General features: G+C 37.5%; 1 protein-coding gene across 6 annotated transcripts in view; it reads right to left on the reverse strand.

Moving 5' to 3' along the window:
• Positions 1–23827, reverse strand: part of SOX6 (SRY-box transcription factor 6) — a 257801-nt gene that overhangs the window by 134157 nt on the left and 99817 nt on the right. For all 6 annotated transcript variants that reach the window (XM_058806757.1, XM_058806755.1, XM_058806756.1 and 3 more), the window contains exons 5-6: positions 7404–7576; positions 3857–3925 (exon numbers count right to left, since the gene is read on the reverse strand). In XM_058806757.1, coding sequence (XP_058662740.1) covers positions 3857–3925; positions 7404–7576 — 242 coding nt within the window. The remainder of the gene's footprint in view (positions 1–3856; positions 3926–7403; positions 7577–23827) is intronic.

The following is a 23827-nucleotide window of genomic DNA, read 5'->3' on the forward strand; positions in this document are numbered from 1 at the left end:
ACAGAACTCACAGGGATGTCAGGACTCCTGATTTGGAAACATTTAAGAAATGCATGTCTTCCCTTTTTCCAATCTAATCTTCATGATTTACTACCAAATTCCTCCTTTAACCAGCTTTTTCACTTATTCCTAGACATTTTTCCTTTCGTAGCACAGGCTAAGAGATGTCCTTGAATTAGCCCAATTATGTTCCCTCTACTTCAGAATGAGTATTTTTTATTAAACAATCAAATGAAGAAACATATATTTAACAAAAATCTTAATCAACCTTTAGACTGATCTGTGAGCTCTTATTTGCCCCACATTATCTTCTCAACTTTAATTTGCACTGAAATCAATGATTTCTCTGCACAGCTCTGCAGAATAAAGAACTTAATTTGGCATACTAGATTTCCTCCCATCTCTGTGGACTCCTCTATAGAAGAGTGTTTATGAACATTATGAACATTTGAGCTGAAAAGTAATAATACACTGCATTTATTTGAAAATTTTCATTTAAGATTCTCAAAACATTACATTTAAATTGAGGGAAAGGATACGATTTGCCAAATTTCTGATAATCAGAGACAGGACTGTGGAGAAGTCCAGATTCCCACTGCTTTTAGCCAACAAAACTGCATTCCCCAACACACAGACCCAGATAGAAACATTAGCTTCACGTAGAAAACATGAGATGATTATGCAGAACATTTAATGACCTCTGTACTCTTGAAATACCTATTATTTTTGCATACACTAAGCCTAGATAAAGTGCTCTTTGCTCATAGATTATTGACAAAGTTTTGGATGTATAACAAGTCTGCAGTATGGTGCTCCAGTAAATGATCTCAAAACAAAACAAAATAAAACAAAAAAACCCAAAGAAAGAAACAAACCGTCCACCAATTAAATGAAACAAGGTCAAAATGAATACATAAACAGATAATATAAATAATAAATGCTAGGTAATGCAAATTCTCAGTATATTTACCCAGTAGTTGTCCAGGGGAAGCGTGATGTTATTTAATGTAAATTATTTAAAATTTTGTATGTGGCTGACCTATTATAAGCCCCTTCTAGAGCAACTTCTAATTGCTCAAATGGTTCAACTGGGTGCATTACTCTCAGAACCTCTTGTTTGAGAATTGACACTGCACCTCAGGAGAGGACAGTTGACACACTGTGTGTCTCGTGGTGAGAACATTGCATCAGCAGTGCCCCTCTCCCCCTGCATCCTGGAGAACACGCTGTACTTGCCTGAGTGGCTGTGCCATGAATGGGCCCCTGCCCAGATGGAACTGGCACCTGTGCTGCTCACATTTTGTAATCTCCTCAGAAGGGGAGTGGCAGGCAAGGGTACCACTGTTTTCTCACGCATACGGAGTACAGATAAGAGCCCACACCATTCTCTGTAGGTAATCACTGTTTCCTGAAAATTGTTGCTCAAGAGTGTCTTTGAACAAACCTTCTAAACAAAATCAAGTTATTGGGGATAGTGCTGCAAATTCTACCAGGCTCAAAAACTAAACTGGGAATGCAAACATTCAAATTTTGTTTCCCCTTCCAGACGCAGAGAGCAGGATTCACCTCATCTCACATCAGATCTCTACACTACAGGCACTGACACATATATCCTCCTTAGTTAATGGATAGAAACAGCCATTTTAGGGAACAATTTATCTGATATATTTTAAATATCTACTTTAGGACAAGACAAAGTGTATCCTGAAACACTTAGCTTCTCACTGCTCACTACAAGAGCAATCTGGATAATTAATTAGACAGAGTCTGTACTGCAGTTACCTATTTTTGATATGATGAACTCCACTCAGAGCAGCATGACTTCAGTACCAGTATTGGGGTTTCTTGGGAAGATGGTGGGAGAGGGTCTGGGAGAACCAGCACAGCACTGTTTCTGTCACCTGCCTCCCTTTTGCCTCCATCCCAGCTCTAGCCCTTAAGGAACTACACATCTCAAACTGTAACACTCATAACCAACTCTACAGCAGCAAACCTACTACAAACTGAGACACAACTTAGTCACTTCTCCCTCAAGCAACTTCTGGCTGCCAAACCTGCCAGCAAAGAAACAAAGCAAGACCACTTGGCTCACAAGCAAATGGACTATGTGAGCTGGAGACAATCTTTCTTTTAGTAATCTCCCCAAAAGACCATTGGACATTTGACTTGGCGCCTGCCCAGCGTGCTTAGTGCTTCTTACTGGAGTCTACAGCACTCCTTGGGCCCTGGGATGCCCACTACCAATCTGGCTGACCAAATGGGAGAAGAAACAATCCTTACTGACTCAAACACACTGGTTAGACTCAGGTAAATGTAGAAATCATAAATCAATAAACAGGCCAAACCACTAAGGAGCTGTGGCATGAGTATAATATATTGGCAAGAATTTGGAACACTTCTTTGCATACACATCTGGGAAAGGACGGGAAAGAAAACTTGTGGAGGGTTCAGCACTATGTAAGAGGAAAGGTGGAGTGAATGAGAAAGGTAGCAGAACCTTCAATCTATTCTAGAATGAATTCTAAGACCACGTTTCCCTGGAGATAGGGGAAGGGTAAAGCTACTGGAAAGTATTGACTGAAGTGAAACTTAAAGTACCTTTGAGCTTTTTACTACAGAGCAGGTATCCCAGTCAAACATGCCTACAATTCTCCAAAGAGAAACAAAAAATCCTAGTCATAATTCTTCTTTCTGTTTCCAAATTTTTGAAGGAATTTTGAAAACTAGAAATTTCTCATACAGATAACACTTCTGTTTTGTAGACTTAGCTAGGTTTCAGTCTTAACTTTTATGCTGACTTTTTTTATATTATTCTTTGCTTTCTGAAGTCAGACTTGCAAATAACACTTAGAGAAGATGGTATATTTTTTCCTTACACTCTTCTTTCTAGTTCCTTACACTATCTCTTTCATCCTAGATGAACACCTAATATGAACACACAGTCTCCTAATAGGCAACAACAATAATGGTGCTTTACAATTCAATTGTGTCTCTCATGCAAGGTATTAACACATCTATATTTGTTAAATAAAGCCCTTAGAAGTGTAACTGAGACTGCATTACAACATTTTCAAAAGCATTTACAAGCATTCCTTTGGGATGAGGGAAAGAAAAACTTCAGTTTTGGCATCTAGTAACATAGCAATCTGCTAATTAAGGAAAAGAAATGGATAGCCCAAGCTTATAAGAAATGATTGGCAGCACAATCATCTGTCAGACCAAATTGAAATATTTCAATCAGTGAACAGGCCCAGGGAAATGCTCTCAAAGTGGGAAGCAGAGAAGGTAACACAGTTACATGCCAACAATTCCTCTGCATCCATGTCACTCCCTGCCCACGTATACTTGCACAAAATTAAAACATGTTCTGAGCACAAGTACAGATAATTGAATATCTCCAGAATACTTCCAGATCCACAAGGGTATAATTACTCCAAAGGCACCTGGAACACATATACCTGTGGGTTTTTGTGCATGAGCAGACTGGTGCCAGGGACTCAGTACTGCCTCAATGTCTCAATTTTGCCTTTGTAGAACACAGAATTCCTCCAGCAGTAAGTGAGACTCTGTTTTTACTTCACACAATGCAAGTCAAAGTGATTGCAGATTTCAGAATTATGACAAGATGGTGAGATTTAAAAATAGTTCATAAATTTCAGAAGAAAACTTTGCCTATTAAAGTTCTTTGCACCAAAAAAGATGTCTGACAATAATTTTTAGGGACACAAGAAACTCCCATAAAAAGCATCTTTACTCAGGCTTATTAGCAAAGCGAGTGGCTGCTTTATTTTAGACCCTTCCCTCTCCATAAATGAAACTTAAGTATAATCAGAAGAGAGCAATAAAACACACTGACCTGAATTTGCTGCTGCAGTAGATTGATTTTGTGCTGCTGTTGCAGAAGTTGCTGCTGTTGTCTTGCAATCTATTAGAAATAAAATTTCCATTAAATTAAAACAGCAATATTGAAATTTCAATACTATTGACCGAAAAACATAATATTTGTTATTCTTTATTATATTTTATTAAGCATATTATTTTTTTAATGGAGCATCTTTTAGAGGTAAATTTAAATGCAACATAAAAATCTACTCAGCAACTAAGAAATATGTATTTTAAGCAGTGAGACCTTAGCTCTGAAAAGCGCAGAAACATAGGTTTATTTGTGTGCATATGAATAATCTCATCACTATTCAACAAAGCATTTAAGCCTGTGGTGATCTTTAACTGTGATGCATTATTGTTAGCTACAATGGGAATGAAACACATGCTTAAAATTAAGTGCTTTTCTGAATGGGGATGGGATTACGCAGGTGCTTAAGGTTAAACATACATTTTCCTGCTTTGCTGAACTGGAGCCTTGGCTGGTGTTTATGGATGTTTCACTATTCAGCATGAGCTCCTAGGGTGAGCTTCTCTGACTTTCTCCACAATGAGCAGCACATTACTTCTCTTGCAAATCTCAAAAATCATCCTTGGAGCTACTTAGCGAAGCAGAGCCTTATTCCGTGTAAAAGCAGTACCTGGTGCTCAGCAACTCATCCTCCACACAGCCCTGTGAAATATGCAGATATTCTTTCCCTCATTTGGTAGATTCAGTAGGGGATCTGGAGGGTAAAGGTTCACTCTATCCCTTCTCTAACACAGATGGAAAAAAGCAAATGTTCTGGGTGGAGAACACTAAGAGACTGGTGAGAGTTTGCTACAGATGCTCCATCTACCTCCCTGATTCCCACAAAATGAGCATGCTGGAGCAGAAGTGAAATAGGATCCTGCCCTCAGACCACAGAGCTGCTCCCTGCCATGGGTGATGTGGAAGGCAGCCACCGAGGAGAAGCCACAGGGAGCTGGGGGAACAACCGGACTTCTGCTGTAGAAGGGCCACAGTGCAGCAGACTGAAATGAGAACAAGATTTGTGTTTCCTGGAAATCCCAGCCTCAGCACTTCTGCTACCTTCATTTCTTAAGTATAATTTCCCCTCCTATAAATATTTATCTAGAGCAGAGGAATCACATAAAACAGCAAGAAGCTGGTGACAAAGGTATTTTGGTCACTCAAATCCACTGTTTCTCTTTTGGCAAAAACCCTCTTGGTCTCCTTCCCTAACATCTTCTAAGCACACTTATTCTGTTATAAACAGAGAAAGCTAAGTAAAATGTTTTTATGATAAAAAAATGACAGGAATGTATAAAGGTTGGTTTGGAAATAAACAATCACATAGTTTTAGTGAAAACTGTTCAGATTAACTCAGAAGGAATTTGCAGTCACATATTAACAGCTTGTAATTGTGCATACAGGGAGACCAAGGCTGTCATTTCCTTAATCTCTCACTGTCACATGGAAATAACTCTGTAAGTTTCTTCATTTAAAATTCACTTTTGTAAGAGAAATCAACACAAAATTCATATGTATTTTTAAGTCTTACATATGACCTCAAAGAGGCAAATTAAGGTCTAGGTGATTCTGGGGCTGGGTGAAGGCAAAGGATCACACGAAGATGGAGTCAAGTAACTCTCACAGATCACTACAGCAATGCTTGTAATGGAGCTCAAACCCCTTTCAGGATCCTGGTGTTCAAACAGATCTGGATCAATCTCCCAGGCAAGTCAATAAAATACAGTGAGTGAGGGCTGCGCGAGCAGACCTTGTGTGTGAGTGAAAAAGGGAATCAGAGCTGGCACTCCTGTGCCCAGGTGGCCCAGGGCAGGTCCTAGAAGCTCAGGTAGCTGTTGTCAGCACCGTGACCAGCCGTGGTGCCTGTGCTTGGTGAAACAATCCTAATGGGGACAGCGCTATATGGAATATTTAAAACCTCTGTGGGAACTGGAGTTGCCACTTTTAGTGAGCAACACACCAGTTGTGTGACTCCATCTTAGAAGTGCAGTGCTTGTAACTAAAGGTCTGTCAGGGTTATATCCACATTGCCCCTCCTGTTGAAGGTCTCAGCAAAAGAAAAAGGTGGTTACAGTGTGCAGCTTCGCAGTGAAAGGACACAGAGCATGGAGCTGCATTGTGGGCCACCCTCTCTCAGTGCTGTATCATTCTTTCACGGGTACACAGTACCCTACATCCAGTATTGTCTGGAGCTGCTGATGACCTGGCTGCAGCCTAACACAGTAGACCACAGCCAAGACAAGGAGGAGGCTTTTGTTTACATGTGCAAAGGAACAGATCTGCCAGGGTGCTGCCAGCTTGTGAACAGCTTTTTGTACCTGCATGCACAATGTAGCACCATTTGAATAGGCATTTCCTGATGAAAACAAGAAATATACCATGGAGCATCTAATCTCCAAGGTTCCTCTTCGCTGGAGCAGTTCTGTGATAGAAAATGTACCCAAGACCCTGCAATGCAATTACCATAGCATCGTCTTGATGTATAGGCTTGACACAGTAAAGTAGGGTACACAAGCACCATGTGGCTTAAATTCTGAATTTTATTTGCCTATCGGTTGAGCTACATGCTCGCTTCATTGAGCATGACAACCTAGTTTTAAGTGTCATTTAATTTTCATTTTGAAATATAATTACAAAGTGTTCACTGTAAGATATCACTCGTCTGCAAATGTGTCAAGATTAATTTGTGCTAGCTTATTCACAAGTGTCAATAGTTAATTACTGTGTCATCTCTAGATGGCTAAATGACATTCTAACTTCTGATTTTTTACAGTGTTCCTTTATGTTATTTTCCATTAGGGGATGAGGCCATATTCCTACATGTGGGCAAATACCCAAGCACATAAAATACCAGACGTCACAACTCATTAGAATCAACAGAGCATACATTGCTGTATATATCCTATAAAATATATTTAACTGAAAAGATAATTCTAGTAATAATGTCAGATTCCTAAAAACCACACATTAATTTGGATCTGTTGGATCTAATGCCTAGGGGACTAGTGCATGGGATCACTGTTGTTGCACTTTTGTTCGATGAGAAGAGGACAGCTCGTTGGACAACTGCATCTTTAAACCAAACAAATAATCAAGGAAAACAAACAAACAAAAAAATACAAAAAAAGAAAAAAAAAACCTGTTCACAACCTCAACAAACAAATCAAACCTTACTTGTGCAAGGTATTTGAAGGTTTGAATACTTAAGGGATTTTGTTTAATTATTTTCTTTTCAGAAAGAGAAAGTGTTAAATAATGGTCATAGTCTGGCTTGTTCATAACTCTCAAAATTGCTTCTCAGTGCAAGGAGAACTGTGAAATCTATCATCCACTCCTTTTTTTTTATCTTCAGGGTCTTATAATATTCCCTCTTTCTGGAAAAACGTCCAACTTCTGCAGATATTTAAAAAAAAACAAACCACCAAAGGAAACAAAAGCAGGCAGAGCGGAGTTTGCGACAAGCGTTCTGCGCGAACAATTTTCACAGGTTTCCTTCTTGGAGCCTCACCTGTTCTTGCTGTTGGCGAGCAAGGTCCATTTGCTGCCGTTGCTTTTCGATTTGTGAGGCTGCCAGCTTTTTCTGCTCGTCGTGGGCAGCCAGGAGCTGCTCCCGTAAGCTGATCAGCTGGGTGATCATGGTCGAGAGCTGCCGCTCTTTTTCTGCCAGGCTTTCTGGGGTACCTGAACGGGGGGGAAAGATGGACTGTAAATATCAGGTAGACAATATTTACAAAGCAGTATTTACCCCTCCAAAAGAAAAAAAAGGCTGCATCATCAACGTGTTTTTTTCAAACAGCAGCTTGGATATATTTTCTACTAACAAATCTCAAAAGAATGTAACACATAGATTTGCTGTGCTCTAAGCAGGGGAGGATGTAACAGAAATGGGAGCAGAAAAGATATAGAATATTTCCTTTTTTCTGGCAGGGATTTATTCTGTATGAATCCCTGGATCTTCTCCATCTAAACCTGCCCACTGTGATAAATACATTCATAGTTTATCAGACATAATTTTACCTCAGTTTATATATTTTCTCATTTTTTCACTCCATGTATGTACTAATGCTAAAACAGAATTTAAAAGATGCTGTTTGGTGGAAGAAGCAGTTTAAGAATTTATTGATAATTTCTCCAAAATACCCATATATCTGGTAGGTCATTTAGGTAAATGTAATCCATGGTTGTGGAATTTGTATTAAAAATGAGCTTTACTTGTCCCCAAGAGAAATGGCTAACCTGAGAAAATGGCTTAAGAATTTTCATTTAACTTTCAAAGTTTACTCTACAGAGAGCACTTAATTAATATGAAACTACGGTACATTTATTCTTTGCACTAATGATGCTTAATGGTCTGTTTATGGGTAAATTGCATGGGTCTCATAAGTGGAGAGTACAGGGTCCTTTTCCAAATCAATCTGAAAATATCCCACCTCATATAGGAACATATTACCCTGTCAGAAACAGCAATGTCAGTTCCTATATTTGAGCCATACAATACATTTCCTTTTGTGAGCACCTCAGAATCGTAGGTCTATAAGAGATAATATAAATACATCAAGGTAGAAGTCCAAGATTATTGGAGGACCATCTGAAAGAAGTTTAGAGTTGGAAGTGGGATAAATAAAGCAATTCAATGTTGTAAAGTAGAATTGAAAATCAGAGAAGAAATCAAGAATTATTTAGGTCTGTAGTCTGCCACAATGATATGAGAAGGAGCACAAAAGAGAGTATTCAGAAAATTCCTTTCCTCTGTTCACAATAGAGGACTGTGATAAAGAAGTCACTGGACTTTTAAAGAGGAAGAAAATGTGTGAGCAACAGGACTTGGGAGGGAATGGAGAAACAGTCACAAGATTATGACTCCAGCTTCTTCCCAGGAATAAGATGGATATCTTGTAAAGAAGAAAAGAAAAAAGGGCTGACAGGTTTCATAAGGAGAAGGAAGACAAAATAAGCTCCTGCCAAGAAGGTGAAAAACCCAAGATTATCCACTACTTACATTGTGGGGCCAGTATCATTCTTACACAGATTTCATTTGCAAAAGCAGCTTAAAAGAAAACCTCTGTCTGAAATTGCTTTGTATGGAAAAAAAGAAACTGTAGCTTAAGTCACTTACTCTAAACAAACTCTGAGAAACAAAGATGTTTCTCAAACTCTGAGAAACAAAAATGTAAATGTAGATTTTATGTGCGTTTATTAATTGCATTTAACAATGCCTACTGAAAAAGATTCAATTTCTTATTCACTATTAAGTATCTTAGTTTTAAATGAGTTTCCAAGAAGCTGATGTTTCCCTACCCTCTATAGACAGTATACATGTGACATAGGCCTCCAGAAGAAGAAAAATGTGTAAATTCTGTTGCAGTTGAAATTTTAGAAAGGCTTGATAGTGATTTCCTTCATCACAAGAGGAACAGTGGATGCATGAAGCTGAAACTGAAGGACCTTCCTACCTAGACCAATTCATTGCAAAGCCTTAGTGTGATACAAGTGACTGAAGCAATAGAAGAGTTCTGTGCAAAAAGCTGCTACAAGTCCAAAACAAATAGAAAATAATTTTTGAAAGTAAGCTTAGGCAGCTGTGTGGCCAGGAAAGTGCCTGCCCTGGAAGTGCTGCCTTGCCAGGATCCTTCAGCATGCACTGATCTCCATGCTGACAGCTGTTCAATTCTCTGCAACTTCAATATAGACCTATCTTAACCCTCCTAAACTGTGCTATTAGGTCTTGAAGATTTTCCAGCATGGTTCAAAGGTCATTTAGGTGGTTTTGAATTCATTTCCATAGGTAAAAGACTCTTCTGCCAAAGGAAAACTCCCTTGCCCATCGTGACCAGAAGAGATCAACCACTCCACCCACCGATTTTAGAAAGCCAGTGGGAAGCAACCTGCTGCCTCAAATGGTACTTATTGTCCTCCACTGCCACCTGGGAAACAACAGCTTGAGACTTTCACATCTGTCAAGCAGCTTTGGCATCATAATGCAAGTCCCTGAGCTTACAGCCGTAAAATATTTTACACACCCAAAGCAGAAATTAATCTCCCACTCCATTTCCATATTGGCCTGTATAGCTTGTACTTGCTCCATAGCATGAGTAGGAAACCACCACAAAGAGTGCCTGCAAAGGCTACAAAATGTTGTTGTTTTGTTAGGATTTCTTGGAATCATTTGATATAGCTGCCACAAATTTATAGTCTGTCTGCCTGTCTTTCTTTCTTTCTTTATTCCTTCTTTCTTTCCTTCTTGCCCTCTCTGATTTTTTTACAATAGCAGGCAGAAGTAACTGTTCTTATTCAGGAATCCACAGCAATTGTTTTTCTTTCCTTTTCTCTCCCCTGAGCAAGACATCTGAAATAAATGACCCCATTTAAAATACCCTGCTCTTTAATTTGTACCCTGTTATGTAATCCAGCAACAGAATAGAACTGATGACCACAAAATGTACACTGTGCTCCTGGAAAATCACGAGACCTCCATGAAGCTGCAGGACACCTAACCAAGAACAAGCATAAGATGAGAATGTTGTTGTATGAACTGGGGATGGGGGGGGAGGGATGAGGCATAATTTAATTTTAGAGTGGAAAATCCCAACCATTATTTTACAGTTTAAATACCAATAAAAACCAACTTGCTTAGAATGCAGACCAGATTGAGCTGATCTGGCTGGGACAAGGGAGGTCATCAGTAGCTGTGTGCCATCATCATCTGTTTTGCATCCACTTACTGTAGCGAGCAATGAGATTCCTAAACTCATTACCAGTAAATAAACTTCTGCTGCTGACTGAAAGTATCTATAAATAAAATAAAAATACAGCTATCTGTAAAATGTATTTGCCATAAAAACAGATAAAACAAAAAGCTTAGTAAAAAATGAACAGTAAATATGCCAGCTTCCATAAAATATTATATACCACAGCTCTCTCTCTGTTCTAATCCTATTCTCTTACTCCAAAAACAGCAGTGCATTTTTTCCATGGGGTCTTCCTTATCCCCAAAACACATCTGTCTTGAGTTTCTCTCAGATTTGTCAGGTGGATCAGTGCTCCCCAGGGCCTGCTCCATCTGAAGTATTTTAATTTGACTAAACACCTGATTTATTTTATCTCTCCGATGAGAAAGGCAGTTTGTCTTAATAGAGCCTGTCAGCCCACAGTCCCATTCACAGCAATTTACAGGCAGCCAGGGATGCTGGAAAAGAAGAGTGCTGTGATTCTGTATTTTATCCTCCTCCAGAAAGCACCTAAAAGCAGCTATTCACTGCTACTGCATGTGGCATTTTAGAACTGAATTAGCTTTTTATTCAAGTAACTACACTTGTTGTGAATAGCTTATCTGTAAAATTGCTACATTCACTACTGATTTTATTAACCTTTGGCTCTATCACAAAATGGTCTTCAGTTAGGAAAGACCTTTAAAATTGACACATTTTTCTTAGGAGCCTTTATTTCAGTGACTACAGATATACTGAATTTGATCCATTGACTCCCTTTACCAGCAGTATTTAAAATTTTGAGTGTTGGTGGGAAGCTGATAGTGTTTAAGGACTTCTTTTTAAAATGGAGATGTGTCAGTCTCATCAAAAGTTCAGAAAAAAAATGTTATTATTTCTGAGAATACTTTGGGTATATCCCTACCTTTGTGATAATAATCTGGCTGTAGTAATATTTTAATTTTTCCCTGTGTGCTTCTTGTTTTACTCTTTATTTTGGATTTCAGCACAAATTGAGATAAAATATTCAGATTGAAGAGAACTAAGGCATCAAAGAGAACTCGACTTTTTGAAATTCTGGTCACAGGTCAATCTAATCAGAAGACAGAAAATAAAAAGTAGCTATAAATCTGCTGAAAAAGAGAGAAGAATTCAACTTGTGGTCTAAAATTACATTTAGAAAGAATTCTGGTTGTGGCAAAACTCTACTAAAACCAACTAGAATACTACATGATTTCTGGTACATTGACTAATAGAAAGAGCATCATGTATCTTACACTGCATCTAATAAAAATCATAAACCCCATCCTGATTTTTATCTACTTAGATTTCTTTAAGCATTGCAGAAAAAAAACCCAAAACACACACACACAAAATTTAAAAACTAATATCCTGAAAGTATAGCTATACAATATAAAGTTCCTATATCAAAAGTTCCTATATCAACCACTGGTTTAGCACCTTTTAAAACTCCTGTTACCTTTTACAACCTATTCAGTCTATATACAAATGTAGCTGCACGTAAGCAAACACTGCAGGTTTCTCAATGTTAAATTTCCTACTGTCCTTGGGGCAAGATGTCCTGAGGTAGAGGCAAAGGAATAACTGCTGGTAAGGGAAAAAAAGAAACAGGCATAACAAAAAATAGACTTCTAGGCTTACACAGCATAATTTAAAATAATCTCTCTGACTCTCAGGAAAAGAAAACGAGGTAAAACCACATATTCTATCAAGTGAATAAAAGACAAAGTGCTGGAGTCATAAATAAACAAAAAATTCTATAGGCATGATCCATAACTTGCTAAAGTAGGGTTCCTAGCTGTGACACAAAATTACTGTGGGCTCTTGAATGTGTCTTAGTGTCCCAACATGTAGACAGAGTAAAACACTACCAATCAGAGGTATTTATGCCTGGTTAGTTAATGTTTCTGAAGTGCTTTGAGATCTTTGCATGGAATCTCTACACAGCTGCGAAGCATTTTTGGTTCTCTTGAATTCTGTGATTAGTGTAAAACATGACAAATATCATCCTTGTTTATGCACTGCATCTAAACTAACTTTTGCTCCATACACTTACAGGAAATACAAATTAATAAATCACAAATGATTACTCCTGTTACGTTTACAGAACAAACACATTGTGTGACTTTCATGAAATCAGGAGGCAGCAATGCAAGAAAGAAGTGTGGACTTTGCCAGAAACTAAGTAGGGCTTTAAATCACATAACTGCAGCCCCAAAGTATCATCAGCCAAAACAGTTCAACCAACAATCAAAAATGATTCTGAATCAAGTTAAGCAATTTCAGCTTTTTTTCCCCCTTAAAAAAAAAAAAAAAAAAGCCTTTGTGACTCAATCCCTCTGTTAGATTGAAGGGGATTTTATTATTTTATGGACATTGAAAAGAAAGCAAGAACACAATGCTAGACATAAAAGAAAGTTTATTTGATCTTAGCTTCCCAGAGATAACCTGGTTAAACCGTTCTGTCTAACACTGCAGCCTGCAGCACACATCAGATGGGCTGTGATGTTTCCACTTCACAGGCTCTGTCCAGCATTTAGCATTTACCCTTTCTTGATTGGGTCACCTTCTAAATGCCACAAAGTAGGGCAGCAAAAGTCAACAAAAATAAACAGGAAAAACAGAAGAAAGTAACAATCTAATGGAAGGGCCTCGGAGATAAAAGTCACTTTGTGAGGGCTGCCTGACTAAGGAGCCCCCTTGCCATTGCAACAGCATCTAATTTGAGTTCTAACTCCAGCAGCAGTTTAAAAAGCTTCCACTCTAAAGGGCCCCAAGTGTATCATAAAGATAAAGCATTTCAGTAGAAAACAGCCACAAAGACCTCTATTATCTTATCAGTCTTTGGTTACAACAGCTGAACCAATATGACTAAGTTCTGAATGACTTTTTTTTCCCCCCTTTCTTTTTATAACACTAGAATACTGGAATTTCTTTATTTCATGATCAGTTAGCAATTGTTGGTGTTCCCATATGCTACTGTCCCGTTCTTAGCCAATAAAAAGTTTTATAAATGCTCCCATTGTGCTTTGTAGCATCCTAGTGCAGAAAGCAGCACAGCAAACATGTCCAGCATGCAAAACACACCGGATTGCTGCTCTTGGGAAGGGGTAAGGTCCCTCCCCTCCCTTATGTCTCAAAATGATTCTGCACTTGCAGCTTTGAGCAAGGAAATTTTATTACCATATGTCCACAGACAGTAATGGGAATTAATATTAGGAACTACAGAAAATATTCTGTAGAGAAATGTAAGATTTTAAAAAACAAAAAAGAGTTTAAATTAGTTTTACTTTATGAGAAGGATGACAATGCTTTACTGATAATCCACAATTTTACTCCTAATTCTATATATACCAAAACTCACACGTTGCAGCAATTTGAAACTCCTATGATTTGCAAAACAGCAGACTTTTAAAACAATCCTGTACTTATCATGGTCCTGCCTTTCTTGGATTAGCCAAAACCAGCCGAATAGCTGAGTGGACGTGAACCCAACTCAGTAGGGCCATGCTGACCCGTCTTTGTCCCATGTCACTGTGCCCACAGACAGGTAAGGGCAAGGACAGGGCCCCACCAGCACCTCCCTGGCTTTGGCTGAGCTGAGCTCACAGCCAGCACTGGGCTCCTGCACCCTCTGCCCCTGGGCTGGGCTCATCCCAGTGCTCTCACCCATTCCAGAGCTCCAGATCTGTGCCTGACACTGAGCTGGGCACACTGCAGTGTTCACGTTCAACTGAGCCCCATCCAAACACCTAAAGCTTCCTGCTCTGTTGTTCTTTCCCTCCTCAAAAAGAATTTGATGGATTTATTCCTTCTTCAAACATCACAGAACCATTTATTCTGCATTAAGAACAAGTCACAGGAATGTCTATAATAATCCAGCTGAATATTTCCCCTAATGATGTGCCATCACCTGGGGCAGGTTTACTTGCCATAGTATGTCCAGCAAATCTTGTGCCTTAGCTTTGCTCCTCCAAATAACTTTTTTTTTTTCTCACAAATTCACTGGACTTTTTGCTCTTGCCTGGTTTCTTAGCAATTCTCAAGTGTTTCCTGAGCAATACCTTACATTCAGAGGTTTTCTTCCTTGACTGCTTCTCACAGCAGTTCCAATCAAAGTAAACCAATACACTCAAAATAAAAACACTGCAGTGACTGGACCAACAAATATTGCTCCCAGGTTTCTCTCCAACAGCCCCATAGCTGTCAAAGCAGGGTGCCAGCCAAAGCTTTGGACTAAGTTCCTGCTCAGCTCATGGATCAGCACAATGAAACTTTGCACCATTTTTAGCAGTGTGGTGAATCTGCAGTTGAGTCCTAAAATGTAATCCACGTCAGGAATGCAGGGAAGAATGTGATGTTAGCCAGAGCTTCGACCTCCCCCTCCTCCAAACCAGCGCCCAGCAAAAAGCAGAATTCCAACAAGTCTCTCGGACTCCTTACTTCCTTTCACACACATGAAAAGGAGAACTCTGTCTGACTTAAGCCTTAGAGGACTTTAAATATGTTTAGAGATTTTGTTACTATCTCACAGATACAATTTTATTTTGCTATTGTCTTCTATTTTAAAAAATAAATTAAAAATATAAATAAAACCCACTTTGGCTCATTTCTTAGAATTTCTCTCAAATCCAGAAGAAATTGTAAATTTATACTCTAAATGATATTAAAAGTACACACTAAGTGTTAATTCATATGTGTGCACATGGAGGAAAGATAATGAGTTTCTGAATATATTATTTTTACGGTTTTTCAGCAGCAAGAAGAGATTTCTTTGTAAATGGTTTAGTGCTTTAGTAGGTTTAGAAAAGCTTCATATATACACAATATGAACTGTGCAGAGTCTATCTAGGAAAAGTATGATATTGCCGGATATAAACAGAAAAATGCAGATTATACATTTCAACTAAAAACTCATAGCCAACCTGTTCCTGTTGAGTTAGAATATAAGAATATAGCAGAGGCCATGGGCTGTGAGTAATCTGTGATACAAACACTAAAATATGAGATAAAGAAAAAAATGAGCAATTTTGTTTTGTTAACTGAATAGACTGTAACCCAGGGCATAGCACATCAAAATAAAATTAACATGGTGGTGTTAGAGAGTACAGTTCTCATTATTAATATTATTACCGATTCTAATACTTGATTCCAATGCTTTCAAAGTAACAAAAAATACAAATGAAAATAAAGATGAGTTATCCATTTAAGGCATTCATTCAGGACTTGAGAGCCGAAAAAATACCCTGACCCTTCAGTTTCAGATTTTCCCATTTAAACACAGATGACATTACTTCCCTAGATCATAGAGGGGGAAAGGGAGGAGGAGGTTATGCCGAGGATAACAACAGCAAAGTTTAAAAACTATACTTGTGGGCCACAGACAGAAGTAGTATATTAGAAAAAAAAAAAGATAAAAACAAACAAACAGAAAAAATCTAACCATCATTTACTTATGCACCGGTTCCTCCTCTGTAGAATCCACACTGAGATATCAGGAGCTGTGCTAACAAGAATAGCAGAAATACTCAAATGTCATAGTAGGAATAAACTTCCAGCATCAGAACCATCTCTGTGCAAACATCCCACGTGGATGATGTTTACCAGCTTTTCTTGGGGACATTAATAGGGTAAGTGAAAAAAGCACAAGATTGGTTTTGTTTTTTCCATACCAGAACATACATTAAGCATAAGCAAAACTAGCAGATCAAAATGTCTTCTTCCAGAAGACCAGAGTCATAAACATGGTTTAAAAGTTAAATCCTTTAATTTTCTCGTTTGCAAGAGCTATAAAACTAACTTCAACCCAACAGTCCTACAAGGATTTAAGTTGTCATGTAGCAGAACAGGGGAAGTCTAACAGAGAAATGAAGCTTTTCCTTCTGATAATGGGACACAACTAATAAATATCAGGAAAATCAAGTCCCATAGTAAATATAATGGTTGTTTTTTCTTCACTACACTGGAATTATCAATTCAACAGGTCTAATTCTCTCTTGTAGATTATCTACACATACATGTAGATCAAAACCTTCAGCAGAAACAGCCTGTACTTACAGTGGCATGAGAGCTGATCCCCTTGTCCCCACAAACACTGAGTGAAGCCAGTTGTTCACCTTCCCTATTATCTTATCTCTGAACCTGACCCAAAACACAGGGATACTTTCATTAGTTTTGCCTAAATTTTGTAATTATAGAAGGAAAAATAGCAGACTCATCAAACAGAAGTCAAACAAACCTCACCTCAATTTCTAGAAAACTCACTGTATCAGGCATATCCCAGGTTTAGGTCTGAGACTGCTTTTTCCAGACAGAATCATTTGGCATAAAAGACTGTGTACTCAGTATTAGACATTTTAAATGCGCTTTCTTATTAAACTCTCTCCATGAGCTGTTTATAGTTTGATGTGAAGCTACAGATGTAAAACTGAGAATAAAGTGCTTGAACAGAGAAATACTGCCCAACCTTTTACAAGAGCTTTTCCAAGGAATTCCAACACAACAGCATTTTTTCCTGAAGATTATTTTCTTTTCTGGATAATTTTTTCCATTTTTATTTTTCTCTTCTGATTCCTAACATTTGCTGAATGAAGTTCTGCTGCACTAGTAGTCTCACTGTATCCTAATTAAATTAAGCAATTTTTTAGATGTTTGAATTCAATAGAAAATCCCTACATTTCCTTTCCAGAAAAGAAGAAAAGAAAAATTTTCCTAATATTTGCAGCTGTGCCTTGATGGGGAGGATTGACTATGACTGCTAACCCATCTCTAATATTCATATAAAACACTGCCATAAAATGTGTGGTAAGATAATTTTTGTCACATCCTCTTTTAGATGTGCAATGAGATTTTCTTGATTTTCTTTTGCTTATATACAATCATAGGTAGTGTATTCTTTGGAATTACAGTGCTGAAAGTCACAATTGATGACAGTCTGGAGTAAGTAGGATCTTATCAAGTAACATGAAATGATTGGGAGTTTGCTGAAGAAAGAAATTTAGATGGAGAATTCAGGACTGATTTTGAAATTGCTCCATTTCATTGATTGTTCTTTACTAACAACACACAGCTGCATAAAAGCAATTTTTCCCATATTCAATTTAAACATTAACAAGTGATTTCTCAGTGCTATTAATCTTATTTTTTTTCATTTTGTAAACATGATAGAATTTCAAAATCTATACAATTTTTCATTCTTTTAAAACTAGTATTTCTTCCCATGCAAGTGCAGAAAACCACTTATTTAGAAGGAAGAGCTCTCCAATTAAAACTTGTATCTTCAATCACAAGGATAAAGTGAATATCTTTGCTGTCTAATCTTATTCTGGAAAGAGAATTGAATATGTACATGCATAAAAGTGGCTGGAAGGAAGCTGAGTTTAGAGGAAATTCTCTTAATGTCTCATTTGATGAGTACAGTTCATATGAATTAGATGACATCAATTTCCTTATCTAACAGGAGCTAGAGTTACTTGTGATTTCTGTAGCTGATCATTTGACTTCCATTAAAAAGGTTCATGATGTAAAAGAAGCTTTTGTTTGGGTTTGGTTTTTTTTCAGTCTTCTCCATTGTCTGAACTATGGATTAATAATGAAAGGTAAAAAAAAAAAGAATTATATGTTTCAATTAAGTTTTCAATTTTTAAGAGCAAGCTACAGAAAAGGAGGGCTTAATTTTTCTTTCCTGCTCTTTGCCACAGTATTTGCAGAAATAATGTGATTCTTCTCTTTAAAGAGAGAGGAACACTTTACACTTTAATGTCCACAAGGACATCCATAGGGTGATGGATGAAGAAAAAGGAGCACAGAAAGGAGCAGCTGAACTTCATGCAGCTTTTGTGTGTAATTCTGCAGATGGACACAAGAAAATCAGGTGGAAAAAAACAACCCACATCTCCTCACTGTGTCTTCCTGGGGGCTAATCCAGTTTTGAGGAGCACAATGCAGTGGAGCTGACCCAGCTGTGTGCCAGGAAGGGCCAGGAGAACAAGGACAGCAATTAACTCTCTTCTCTGTGGGTGCAAGAAGGGTAAAAATCTTTTCCATAGGTGCCACTGCAGCTTTTCTATTAAAAAGCTAATTGATTTACATGTTAGGATTCGATTATTTAAGCTCATTTTCCATACTGGTAACACTGAGGATAACACCTCAGAACACTCCAGGAACCTTGACTCTTTTCCTGTACTGAAAATTGTAACCCAAATGCATTTCTTCTGCTGCATCCAGAATGCACAATATACACAGGAGAGGAGATGTGCCCCTGTGAAATGTACTCTGACTTCTGATGTCTTGCAGTTACTTTTTATATCTTGTTAAATAAGTTACTTCCACGAGTTTAGTTAGTAATTATTAGCTACACGAGTCAGAAATGTCTAAATATAAATATGAGGAGTATTAGTACTGCAAGATTTATATACTTTAAATATAAATTTTAATTTTGATCTTAATTACATGTTCATCTTTCATGTCTTACAAATACAAACAAGTATATCAATGAAAAACTTATATTTGCCTCTGAAGATTTTTATTGCCTCTGGTGATAAGTAATGAAGAAGCAAAGTTTATTGCAAAACAAGGACATTAGCATAGCCTGTCTATCACAGAAGCTGTAAAGAAGAAACTTCCTACCTCATCTGAGGAGAGACAATTTAGTCAAAAGCCTTTGATATGTATGGAAAAGCAACAAAATTTTATACATTTAGAATGTGCCCAGAGAAGTGAGTTAAAGGATTTACACTCGTTTCAGTGGGCTTTGAAAGAAGTCCATTGATATGTTCATTAATAATGGCATTAGGTGGCAGCTTTAGGCTTGTAAATCTGAATATTATTTTAAATTTAGTTCATAATCAAAGAGTTATAAATTGAAAGTGCTACTTATCTGCTGCGCACAACCTAACAATCTGTAAGAAAAATTCAGCAGAGCATATTAATTCTACAAATAAGAATTATCATATGCCTTTTGAAATAACCACAACATCGCTGAATGGGCATGAGAAACAAAAACCAAACAAGTAAACTATGCTCTTGTTCCCTGAGGGTTTATTTTATAAATAAATAATTAAAATAATGCAATCCAGAGCAAATTGGAATTCTATGACCAGCTTGTTGTGCTCCTGTAAATACACTACAAAATTTTCAGACAAGATTTCTAACTAAAGAAAACCTTCTAAATCACATTAACCAGAGTACAAAGGGGGTGGCCTGCATCTGCAGTTCCACACATATTCCAGGAGTTCTCTGGAATAATTACACTCTAACCACAAGCAGGAGTGTGTTTAGCCAGAGGATTCTCAGAAGCGACTAAAAGTGCAGTCAGAACTTTCCTTAATTCAATTTATTTGTATATCTAGCTGATCACAAACCAAAACATTTAACACAGCCCTTTCCTACAGAGTCTTTGGTAATTAAGTTCTTCACAGTCCCAGCCCAGAATGGTATCATGGGGGTTTTTGTGCTTTCAGAGGTATTCTACCACCGAAACAGGATCACTCAGAAAGAAAACATAAACACTGCCTGCTCAAAAGTCTTAATATAATCCAATATTCAAATTCATGGATTTAGCAAAACTTTAAGCACAGTTACAATGATTCACAATAAATCCTGAAGCACTGGGAATACGTAGAAAACATACCAAGAGGTTTTGAATTCCACTATATTCTAATTCAATATATTATAAATAGACTCAGGATCTATTAAAGAAATCAGGGTCTTCTAATTGTTTCTCTCTCCTTAACACAGCTTAGTACTGTCCAGGTTGCATTTTCATTATTTTTTTTTCTAGAGCAACCACAATTGCAGCATTATTTTTTCCTCCTAACAAGACACTCAAACAAAAAACTCAAAGCAGCAGAAGCAGGGGAAACAGATTTTCAAAACCAATTGAGACTACTCGCAACTGGTTTTGAACATTAATCATCTTCTTTTGAAACATCCCAATTTTTTAAAAAAAATAGTTTTGTCTGGAAGAACACACCTGTTGCAACTGAATGCAATGTTTCTGAGGTGTTTCTCACAAGTTACTTCAGTGTAACTGTGATGCTGAAATAATGTCAACTTAAATGAAGGCTAATTGTGACTGCAAAATAATTTTGGACTTAAGCAATATATTTTGTGGTTATTTCCTCTCTATAAATTTTAAATCAAAATTTCAATCTCTTCGCACCTGCAAAGGTCTCAGGTACATTTCCAAGGGGGTTCTCAGATTAGGTCTCTCTGGGCCAGGTTTTTTAAGAGATTAAGGCCTCTCACTATTGCAAATATCCCTGTGGTCATGTTTTCAAAAACATTTGAAGCATCTAAGACCCATTGACTCAGATGACATCTTAAACTATTTTGAAAAATTACATAAATGTGTGTGGATCACATAATATTACCTTTAAAGTTTTCAATTAACTTGATCCTGATGTGGTTCTTCCCCCAGGTGACACTGCAGCCATGGAATCTAAATGCTGCTGCTGGCTCAAAGCATTAAATGGGTTCAAGGGCAGAGTGGACAGGTATTTGGAAGAGGGAAGAGAAATCTATTTGACTGATTCAAAATACACAAATCCCACCAGGATCTAGAAATCCCTGGAAATTAGCCAGAGGTAGAGATAGTATTAGTGCAAAAGTCTAATTTTCCCCTGTTCTTCCTCATTCCTGGTTCTGCATTTATGATTACTCCTTAAATCAAATGGGTATTTTCCTGGGTTTTTTCCCCTTTATGCCAAAGATCTCCTTTTTATTTTTTATGTGAGTTCTTTTGTAACAACTTTATCCCTTCAAATACGGTACTGGATGATTTTTTTTATTAGGATTTGCTTTCTCCCTGTGGAAATTCACACCCATGGGTTGGCCAACTGTCTTTCCTTAAGACAGAAGTCGTTTTATTCACTTTTCTGTTGTGCAACACCAACTAGTGGACATGAGAACCTGGATCTGTGTGATGCTCTGTACACCTTGGGCTTAGGGCTGACAGGTTTTGGTCAAAACCTAAAGTTACTCACCTTGAGTTTCACACAGGTATTAAACTTAGCACAAAATACTTTTCAACCACATCCTTACAGTAACTTATAAAGTATAACTATTGATATATTTTGCTGTTTCACGTTATTAAAATAAATAGAAATATAAGTAGAAGTATTTTTGAAGGACTGCTGGAGGACTTTAGATATCACTTGCTAGAACTCAATATGACTTTGGTAACTTCCAAGTGGTGTGGACTGCATTCACGCACAAATTTTCAATTTCCTCCTTGGAGCATTAGCTCAATACGCCATAGCAAAGATAAGGTTTTTCTGCTCTAGAGTACCTCAAATGTCCTGCATTTAGGGGATATCAGCAGCCTGCAGTAAGGAAAGCCTGCAGCTTCAGCTCTATCGTGAACTCAACATACATAGAATGAACTCTGCACAAGAAAACCAGCCTGTATAAGAGGATGAATGAATACAAGAGAATATGTTAAAATGCATTTATAAGGCTACACTCTCTCACATTTCTTTCTCTATGCCAAAAAAAAAAAAAAAAGTCAAGAACTCATTATTTCTTTAGTTATTAATTTAGTTTAGGAAGGAGTAACCCTCAGTTGCTTAAGCAACTTGACAACTCTACACCTGCTATGACACAGCTAATACTGACAAAAAATGGCACTACTAAGCCTCTAAAAGCCTGAATAGGTATAGATGGCAAAAGCATTGCCTAGTTTACCAAGTAACCTTCTAATTCTCATAGTATCTTTTAACCATTTCCTATCTTCTAGCTGTCAATCAAGAACATTAAACAAATACCATATATCTTGAATTTTTGAATGGAATGATATTGTCTTTTGGGAAGACCAATCCATTAAAACAAGCTAAAAACCATTCATTTGCAATACATCAATCTTCAGTTTTCCCTCATTTCCAAACTTGAACTTTATATCAACTTCTAGGTGTTCAATGTATTTGAATAGTTTACACAGATATAGACATCATAATGTGAATTTTTTATGTCAGATTCAGCTAATGAGCAATTAACACCTATATTCTGTCATGGGTTATTTGCTGCTGATCATCAGAGCACTTTTCAGTAGCTGCAACTATGGTTCAGAAAAGAGTTTTTCTCAGTGGTTTTGAGTACAATACACAAGGAAGAGGACAGGAAGAGGCAAGGTGGGAGAAGAACCTCACCTAGCTATTAAGTTAACTGAACTTTAGCTATGTGGAGAGACCGACTATGGTTTTCCCAGGTCAGCAGAGGAAGAATTTTCACTGTGTGCCACTCTTAGCACCAAGTGTTGATATCTGTCTGATGGTGGGATATGTTTTCTGAGAGTATGCAGAGACACAAAGTGTCTTTGTCTATCATTGCTGTCTTGAAAAGTGGCAAACCTTAACCTGACAGGATTAAGTATCTCTGTTTAGGAAAACCTTTATCCTTCAGAAGTGGGCACCCTGTCTTTGGCTGAAGTCTGAGAGGCACAAAATTACACTGAATAACCCCTGGGAGGCAAAGAAAGCAACAACAACAAAAAACACCAAAAAAAAAAACCAGATAGGAGGGTCAATTAAATACATCCTGAAGTAGAAAACCTCTATTTTCTACAGCCTTTAAAAAAATATCCACAGTCATCCTGTGACTCTTGCAGGTTCCCAGCACATGTGTCCGGGCACCAGAGGCAGGGGTTGAAGGTAAAATTCAATTAGAACCCAATAGGCACTCTACAATTCCTAAGGAATCTGGAAAAACTAAACCACAGAACAGCTATGCCCATTTCATTTTCCTGAGTTTCCTTAATAAATCTGTTCTTTTGAGGTTACCAATTGAGATTTGATGTCTGTAAATTTCCCCACATTTAGAACAAGTTATTTCTGTAAGCCTACATAAAATATCTGTATAAACTACAGCAACTTCTTAAATCTTGCAATCTGAGTGTGCCACCTGCAATTAGAAGATCTTGGTTTAGTATCTGTACTAAGGGTGTATTCCAGCTTTCAGGGAGAACTACAATTGTCTACTGAACAGTCACATCAAAGATCAAATCCCATAATTAAATTTCATACTACAGTGAACTATAAATAATTTTCTGATCTCAGGCGTTAGAACTGGGATCTTATGTCAACAGAATACTTTGGGGGCATATATCAATCCACAGTATTTCCAAGCCAAAACAAATGCAAAAGATCTATCTTCACACATAGTAGTGTGTTTAAAAATGTCGGAAATGTCAACCGCTTACATACTTTCA

This window comes from Ammospiza caudacuta, chromosome 6 (assembly GCF_027887145.1).
Source record: "Ammospiza caudacuta isolate bAmmCau1 chromosome 6, bAmmCau1.pri, whole genome shotgun sequence".
In the NCBI taxonomy this organism is placed as follows: Eukaryota; Metazoa; Chordata; class Aves; order Passeriformes; family Passerellidae; genus Ammospiza; species Ammospiza caudacuta.